The sequence below is a fragment of the Geospiza fortis genome, unplaced genomic scaffold (genome assembly GCF_000277835.1).
Source record: "Geospiza fortis unplaced genomic scaffold, GeoFor_1.0 scaffold138, whole genome shotgun sequence".
NCBI lineage: Eukaryota > Metazoa > Chordata > Aves > Passeriformes > Thraupidae > Geospiza > Geospiza fortis.
Window position 1 is genome coordinate 9,090,306 of NW_005054307.1, and position 9,126 is coordinate 9,099,431.

The window sequence follows — 9,126 nt, forward strand, 5'->3', positions numbered from 1 at the left end:
AAACATTTGAATAATTACTTGCTGATTTGGGGCTGAAAACAAATTAATATAAGTCTGTCTGGACTAAATAAAAATTTAAAAGTCTTAAAGTAAACAACTAAATAGATTCTATGAATTTAAGTTTTATTTGTTCCAGACTGGTCTGTATCCTTTTCAGACATCTATGAGAAAAGTAAAGAAAATGAAAGTATATGTACACAGATATAATGGGAAAGAAGCAGAGGTGCCACTAACACATCTACCATAATAAATGAGTGGTCAGAGCACAGTGCAGGACATAAAATATATTACTTCACTTTTTTTCCCAGGCTGCTGGCTTTTGAGTTCATATCTTGTGATTTGCAGAACAATTCCTAACCATTCTCAGGGTTGGCATTGATGGGATAGCTCCAAGACTTTTCATCTTGCTATTGTTCTAGTATAAATAAGAACTTATTCCCCTACTAGAAAAAAGTGTTTTTAGTTAATGTTTCAGTGTATGTAAACTTTCCATTCATAACAGTACCAATTGAAGTAAATTGTTTAATTGTTTTTTGTGTACTAGGATTTCAGTATGACTGCACACTTTGATGAAAATATGCATTCTTTCTGTACAGAAATTCTGTGAAGAAGGCACATATATTTGGCTTTTGTTTTGCCCTTTCACAAGCAATGATGTTCTTTACCTATGCTGGCTGTTTCCGGTTTGGTGCCTACCTAGTGGTAAACGACCTCATGGAGTATAAACATGTATTTTTGTAAGTATCTCTTTTACAATCCCTTTTCTGTCTGTTCAGAAAAGTTATTTATAATTTAAGAGCAACAGTTCAATACATGGGCTATGGAAACAAGTATGATAGACTGAGATTCTACCAGTGTGGCTATCAGTGACCTGAATACCCAAGAAGGTCAACCATACTGATTTTTTGTTGCCAATCTAATTAAAGATAGTTCATTTTGACCAGAAGATGTTAGAAAGTGTCTGCATTCCATCTGCTAGCTGAACATCTCTAGACAGCTGAGTGAATTTTTGGATAGATTTGAAAGGGAAGGTTTGAGCAAAAACTGTGTAAGCCCTTATATGCTGTCCAAACACAGAATAAAACAGATCACTTTATGTAGCTCTGAAGAAAAAACACAAAGTTAATAAAAATGAGTCTATTTTACTTTGCCTTAAAACAGGCTAAAAGGTTTCATGTGCCAAATAGCTGTTCTTGGTGATGATTTTTTTTCTATGGTGTGTGGCAGTAAGTAATAGCTGAAGACAACAGGTTTTTAAACTACTCTAATGTAGCCTAAAAATTACATAAAATTCCATAAAATGACATAAAATCATCAAAAACCAATAAAAGCATAGTTTTCAACCTTTATCAATATTGTAAATCCTGCATTTTTTTTCCTGCAGAGATGTGGTAGAAAATTAAAATTTTCACCTTGTTACAGGCTTGATTTCTTATTTTCATTGATACCTTAAAAACTGATCGCTAACTCCCAAAGGTCCTTGAACCCTTGAGAGGAAACCACAGTGAGGATGGAACAGCATTAGTGTAGCAATGATGCCATCCATTGACCCCTTTCCTCATAGCTGAGACTTAATATACTATCCAGAATAAACGAAACTAAAGAAATTACTGCTAATAAGTAATGAAAACATTGAATTTGGAATGCAGGCATGTTTATCTCATTTCATTAAAAGAAGGTAAAAGAAAATTCTGGAGCTAAATTAATAATTAAAGCAATAATAGTTGATTACTACTTTATTATTTCTAAATTTAACCCTCTTTTTTCTCTAAGTAAAAGTTGACTGCAGCCACATTCACACTATTCTTTTCTTCATGATATTTTTTTCCCTGATTTCTTTATAGAGTGTTTTCAGCTGTTGTATTTGGTGCAATGGCACTAGGACAAACCAGTTCTTTTGCTCCAGACTATGCCAAAGCCAAGATATCAGCAGCCCACTTGTTTCAGCTGTTTGAAAGGGTGCCCTCAATAGACAGTTACAGTGAGGAAGGAGACAAGCCTGTGAGTAAGCCACGTGTGCTGGGTGATATTATTTACTGGTGATATGGACAGCCCTCTCCTCACTCTCTTCAAACTGATTCTTCCTCTCCTTCTGATTACATCCTTACCACAATGCATCTTTGGCACTATCTGAACAAGACATGGACCAAGTTCTCTATTGTCAGTCCAGCTTTTGCACATAGAGTCAAAAGGGTATTTGTTTTGAAAATCTCTATTGCTTCTGGAGGGGTGTGGATACTTCTGCAATTCTATTCTAATCATCTGTGAAATTGTCTTAAAGATGTAACAACGATAATATTTTCATTATAGGAAACATTTGAGGGAAACATAACAATCAAAGATGTGGCATTTAACTACCCAAACCGACCTGAGGTCAAAATCCTCCAAGGGTTGAATCTAAAAGTAGAAAAGGGACAAACTCTGGCTCTTGTTGGCAGCAGTGGCTGTGGAAAGAGCACTGTCGTTCAGCTGCTGGAGAGGTTTTATGACCCACTCGATGGAGAAATGGTAAGTATTTTTGCAAGAACATGTCAACAGGTTAAGTGAGAGTGTTCTTCATTGGTTTTCTGTGATTTTATAAGTACAATAGGTATTTCTAGTTTTATTTTTAAGTATTTTTAAGTGACTCATTGGGTCTCCTAAATTAAACTAGATGTATATAAGTCCCAGTTTCCCACATTACAATTATTGATCCACAGTCTCATTATGGCTTTAAATTCAGAACAAATTTATTGAGGTTTTTATAATAAGAACAGTTGAAAAATTGATAAATATATCTACTTCTATATGATCTAGTAATAGAATTTTCCATCTATGTTCTTTCAAAAAAAAGGTGACATTGACAAAAGTAATTTTTTTCATAATTTTTACTTGTCAGGAACATCTTTAGGAGTATGCCTGCTTATTAAATGATAGATTGTAAATACTTTCAGTAATATCGGTTTAAAATGTAGGGTTTCCTATACTACTCATTCAGCAACTTCACAATTTTTTTTCACATAGTGCTACTCTTAATTGCTGTTGTTCTTTGGTGTAAATGTGCTCAGAGGTTTTAGAAGAATTTTAGAGCTTGTCTCTGCAGAGATACTCACAAAGCATAAAACTATAATTAAATAAAGCCTAGATACAATCAAAAAGATTTTTTTGAGGTTAAGAGTGCCCAAAAAGGTTCAATGTAGCAAAGCGATGTCTAGAAAGAGGCAGCATCGGTGCCTCAAAAGTGTGTTTAACAAAATGCAACTTCCTTCCCAGTGTTTCTGACCTTGTGTCCGTGAATAACCAACAACAGCTCACTGAAGGGTAAAGCACAGACCTGTGCCATAGAAACCACAAAAGTGTTGGACTAATTCTCAGGCTGAGCTGTACTGTGAACTGAGTGAAAGGGGTTTAGCTTAAAGCAGAAACTGTCAGAACAGCTGTTCACAAAAGTTCCCTCATTTCACTGGATTTTGAGTCAGGTTCATTATAGCACCTTTTCCATTGAAGAAAAAGTTATATTGGCTGAAAATTGACTGTTCTAGCACCAGCTGTGGAGTTCATAGAATAATCTCCTCCAACAGCCATGCTATGAAGGGGGCAATTCTTCAACTACCCAGCTGATCATGTCACCCAACACAGAGCCGAAGTGCTGCGCTGGGTCACTCTATTGGAGATTTAACAACACTTTTAATGTCCTGGTTTATTTGCGACTGTGTAATTATGAAGCCGATACATAGAAAAAAAATTAAAATTCTGTATTTATCTAATAAAAAATGATAGCAATTCAGCAGGCATATTTAGCAGAAGTATGAGAGAGTTGCCAATAAAGAAAACTTGCTGCAAATGACATCTTAAGGAAGTAAATTTCTCCTTTATAGATGCAAAATAGAGGAAATTACGCAAAGTTCTTTGAAGTTGCTTCAGCATATCCTATCTTCCACTGTCTTCAAAATCCTAATTAAATATTGAAGTAAAGAAAAGGACTGAGTCACCATTCACTTCTATGAATTAGAAAATTTTGGAACATAGACAAGAAGGAGGGGAAGGGATTATGCAAGTTTGCAATTGATAAGAAAGAGCTAAGGAAAGAGCTACAATTGTGCAACTGCTGTGTATGAATTTACAGTGGGTCTCAAATTCATATATAGCCATGTGACTAAAATTTAAAATGTTTGCTTTCTCAGCTTTTTGATGGCAAATCTGCAAAGTCACTGAATATCCAGTGGCTGAGAGCTCAGATTGGTATTGTCTCACAAGAACCAATCCTGTTTGACTGCACTATTGCTGAAAACATCGCCTACGGAGATAACAGCCGGCAGGTGTCCTTTGAGGAAATTGTTAGTGCAGCAAAACAAGCCAATATCCATTCCTTCATTGACTCACTGCCAGATGTAAGTTATTCCCTTTCTTTCCTTCTCAGAACTGGATGTGAACTTAAGTGGCAGGGGAAAACTGTCTGCTTATAATTACCCGAGGTACAATAATTCTCTGAGATGAAAATAAATCTGAAACATTTTTTAAAATATTTTCTTACTTAATTGTGTTTAGCATACTTATTTTCACTCTGGGAGATTCCATTGTCAGGTGGAGAGTGGAACTTTTAAGATCTCGGGGAAGAAGACACACAATTATAACTAACTGAGAGCTGCTACTAAGGGGTGGGGATTTTAAAGTTGAACTTTTTTTTAAGCTCCTGTCTTTCTCAAGCATATGTAAAAGATTCTGCTAGACTGATGAGTTTACTTTCTTCCAGTTATACCTAGCCAGAATTTGAATTTCAAGTATTCCTGTGGTCTGAAAATTACTAAGAATTTTTCACCTATATGCATGAGACAAACACATAATACTATAAGACTGAGCATCTTGGGTCAGATGAAAGGTCTGCCATGCACAAAATCTTGTCCTTATGCAGACCAGAAAGATGTAATTACAAGTATTCAGAAAGGCTAAAAATTTAATCACATTTCCCCTGAATACTTATCTCACTTTGCATGATTTTTCAGAGTTTGAACCCCAGTATTGTCACAGACTTTCACTGACCCTTGGTGTTGTGTTGTCTGATTGAGAATAACATTGTCATTCCAACCTCAGAGTGGCTTGTTGCTTTGAATTCATTAAACACTTGATGTTATAAAGAAGTCTACCAGTAAAAGATCTACAGATCCATAGCAGATAGAAATTCTTGTCAGCTGTTTTCAGAGAGCTACTGGTGTGGAATATGCAGATTATGGGAGGCTGGTGTCAGAGTTGATATGCTTCAATATACATCCAAACTGATTTTCACTCACAGCCTGAACTTAATATATTTTTTGCAGAAATACAATACCCGTGTAGGGGACAAGGGAACGCAGCTTTCTGGTGGCCAGAAGCAGCGGATCGCTATTGCCCGGGCTCTCGTACGCAGGCCCCAGATTCTGCTTCTGGATGAAGCTACTTCTGCCTTAGACACAGAAAGTGAAAAGGTAACTTATGTCCCAGCCAGAAATCTGGAATCTAAATTTTTTTTTTTTTGTGATTACTGTTTTTATTCCCACAGTTTAAAGCCAAAAGCTGGAAATATGACGTCTTATGCAAATTATATGTTTAGGCAAATAATAGGCAAATATAATTACCCCTCATTGGGGGGAAAAAAGTCTTACCCCTCCATGGGGGAAAAAAAGTGGTTTTTACATCTGTATGGCAGTAGGCAGATTGATGTTGCTATGAAGAATGCATTCCTTAGCCTAGAAGTCTTCAGGCTTCAGCTGAGAAAATGCTATCAAAATTGAATCAAGACACACAAACTACAGAAGCCAAAAAGATTGAGGATGGTGCCAAAGAACATTGGGGGTTTTTTTTCTGTGAAACTGTGATATGTGGCTTTCTTAAGTTTTCTTCCTTTTCCTATTGCTCTCTGGTCCTTGCTACCTGTTCATGGCTAAAATTAAAATTTTAGGTAATAATTGCTAAAACATTTACCTTTTTTTTAAGGCCAAAGCTGTAATCTTGATACTACAGAAGTGCAATCCAGCTGTAGAAAATTAACAGAGTCTACAAAAATACTTACTACTAATGAGGCAAATATTATATCATATATTATAATCTGGAAAGTTAAGATTTCTATGAAGTTTTGATCAATTGTAGGCATGAAAAAATGAGGTTTAAGGAGAAAATGCCATTAAATAATTCCATGTTTTATTGTTTTCTTGATTATATGCCAGTTAGGTATTTAAATTTAACCTCTTACTTTATTCTGCATTAATAAGCATAAGGAATAAATACAAGAAAGCAGAGATTGTTTTTAATATCTTCTGCCAGTGATAGCTTTAAGAAAATGTGATTCATGAGACTCCCTGTGAAATCATGAGAACTAATATGATAGCAGCTGGCCCAAGAATATTGACTTCTGTATATAATTAATCAGTCATGAAAGGAAGCTGTGGAGGTTCCCAATTAAACCTCCTCTTCACACAAAGACCAATACTGAACTCAAATTTAGATTAATTTATGCTGTGTCTGGTAGGGTACTTGAAAATCTCAAGGAGATTCAGTAGAGATGTTTTTGTCCCTGTTCCAATGCTTAATTATCCTTGCAGTGAATCCTTTTTATATCCAGTCAGAACATCTCCTACAATTTAAAACCATTTTCTTTTTTTCTCCTGCCATGCATCTCAGTAACGAGCCTGGTTCCTTCTAATTCTCTTAACTCTCACAGCATTATCCACTCTGACAGCCTGGACTCTGCCAAGACACAAGCTAATTCTAAATCAAGAAGCTTGAGCAACATATATTCCCTTTCCTTCACTGCCATATTCGAGCTTACAGATGGCAGTTGAGGTGTATGTCCCAGCAGCTGCCAGAAGAGCTCACCTCTTGGTTTGTTCCTTGTGCAGATTGTCCAGGAGGCGCTGGATAAAGCTCGGGAAGGTCGCACGTGCATTGTGATAGCTCACCGCCTCTCCACCATCCAGAACGCTGACAAGATCGTCGTGCTCCAGAATGGCAGGGTCACAGAGCAGGGCACCCACCAGCAGCTTCTGGCTGAAAAAGGTGTCTACTATTCCCTGGTCAATGTTCAAAGTGGGTAATGCAACATCTCAACCCAAGGCAGTATATATCTCTGAATTGTCATTGTAATTATTTCAATATCAACAGTCAGTCTTGATACTTTTGGTTTTCTTCATTCCTTTCATAAGGTATACAAATCCAAGAAATACTAAGTAGATGTGTACCATTTTGTCACTGCTAGTTTTCATTATTCAAACCTCTTTTTTATGTGGCCAAAGCAGATGCCCATGGCATTCATGAAAGTAGAAGCATGCTAAGCCAAATGTAATTATTATTAGCTTGCTTTGAACTCTTTCAAAAATCACACTAATTAGGTGTGAGCAACTTGGAAATATTTTCATGCTCATTAAAAACGGTTTTGCTCTTGTCAGAAATAAACCTCAAGCCTTATCCTTGCTGTGCCTGTGTAAGACAGTCAGTCCTGGCCTATTAGGCTTGTTACCATATATTATGAGAATTTGCAGGTAGGCTGAAGCTTGATGCCAGGTGTCTCCTGTTTTGATGTGGAGTTTTAGTAAAGGCCTTGAAAATATGGGCACAGGCTAAAAAAAAAGATCCCAGAACTATAAGTACCTTACTGATGGTTAGTTACTGATCATTGAAGAGTTGCAAGCTTAAGAGATGGAAAAAGACTGCTTGAAATGAAACAGAAATTAAACAATAGATAAGGAAAAAACCCAAGACCATTACTGGTGGACAAGACAAGGCATCTGCTGCAGCCTGGGAAAGTACTCTCTGCAAGTCTCTCAAAGTCCTTGGAGTCAGAGGTCAAGGAATAAGAGCTCTCTAAAGACTGTAATGTTTTATACAAGGTGAAAATCCTGGATTTGGACTTGGAGGAGGGGGAAGGAAAGCTTCCTTTTCAGTGTTGACATCCTTGGCTGAAGAGCTCTTGAACCTGAGCACTGCCGTGACTGACACTCTCAAGGACTGCAACCATCGGTGCTGAATTCCTGCCATGGGCTCTGGGATACTGTATATTATTTGCAAATATAGGATGGCTGTTAAAGGAATAACTGCTTCAAACATGGAGTAATATTGACTAATAATTATTAATGACTAAACAGTAGAAATGTATTTTGTTAGCGAGTATTTATGCAGTAAAGTTTTAAGTTTAAAACTGTCTCGATTAATCTATCGTCTGCACTTCTGTCATTGCATTTTCTCATTCCCTAAGATTTATACATTTGGTCTGTCATACCCACACTCCGATATTTACTCACACAGAGCCAGTCTGTAGGCAGATAGGCCATATCAGCTAAGCTCAACCATGTACTAATTACACTCTACAGAATGTTGATTGATGCAGTCTCACTGTATTCCTGTTGAATCACATACCTGTTTTCTTTTGTTTCTGTCTTAGATGGAAAACCAGTTTGACTGGAAAATTTGTTTCTATTTATGCATTGCTTGATACAATAATGTTCTTGTCTGTCAATAAGGATATTACTCCGCACAGTAATAGAAATAAGTAATACTTGCAACTGTAAGAATGAAATAGTTACTCTTCAACATTATAGTCTGAAGATTCAAGTAAGAACATACTTAGAGTGATTTTTTAAAATTAAATTCTGGATGTTAGTATTTTGTTTTTAATCTAGGATTTTTAGTTGTTGATGATATATTTTCTAATTATTGGATTAGGAATGAATGAGTGTAGCAGGCAGGGACAGGCGTTTCGCAAGATATCGGGATGTCACGCGGAGATGCAGAAACCTCTCTCCCCCCTCTGTCCCCGATAACAATCACCCTTGGAATGTAGCCAAACTTGTACCCCCTCTAACATAGAAATACCAGTAACTTTCCACTGCTTGCTAAGCATCGTACGACCCCTTTCCTGACGTAGAGAAGCCCTATCTATAAAACCCCCTGAACTGTAACATTAAAGGCCTTTGACCGTCCACCACATTGGTGTCTGCGTGTGTCACTGGCCCGAGTGACCCATGAGGGAGTTGGGTTGCCGTGCTGTATTCTTTGAAACCAGGTCACCCCTTACCGCTACAAGTGGTGCCGAAACCCGGGAGAATCGTCTCCGCGGGTGACGGGATTCTCCTGGACAGAGACAGCGGCCACAGCGGCTGGAACGACTGTGGCGAGAGA

The 9,126-nt window shown here is 37.2% G+C and overlaps 1 protein-coding gene across 1 annotated transcript in view; it reads left to right on the forward strand.

Moving 5' to 3' along the window:
- Positions 1–8,932, forward strand: part of ABCB1 (ATP binding cassette subfamily B member 1) — a 49,413-nt gene extending 40,481 nt beyond the window's left edge. The window contains exons 24-29 of the mRNA XM_031066762.1: positions 597–737; positions 1,845–2,001; positions 2,311–2,508; positions 4,164–4,370; positions 5,295–5,441; positions 6,852–8,932. Coding sequence (XP_030922622.1) covers positions 597–737; positions 1,845–2,001; positions 2,311–2,508; positions 4,164–4,370; positions 5,295–5,441; positions 6,852–7,046 — 1,045 coding nt within the window. The 3' untranslated portion in view covers positions 7,047–8,932. The remainder of the gene's footprint in view (positions 1–596; positions 738–1,844; positions 2,002–2,310; positions 2,509–4,163; positions 4,371–5,294; positions 5,442–6,851) is intronic.
- The last annotated feature ends 194 nt before the right edge of the window (positions 8,933–9,126 follow it).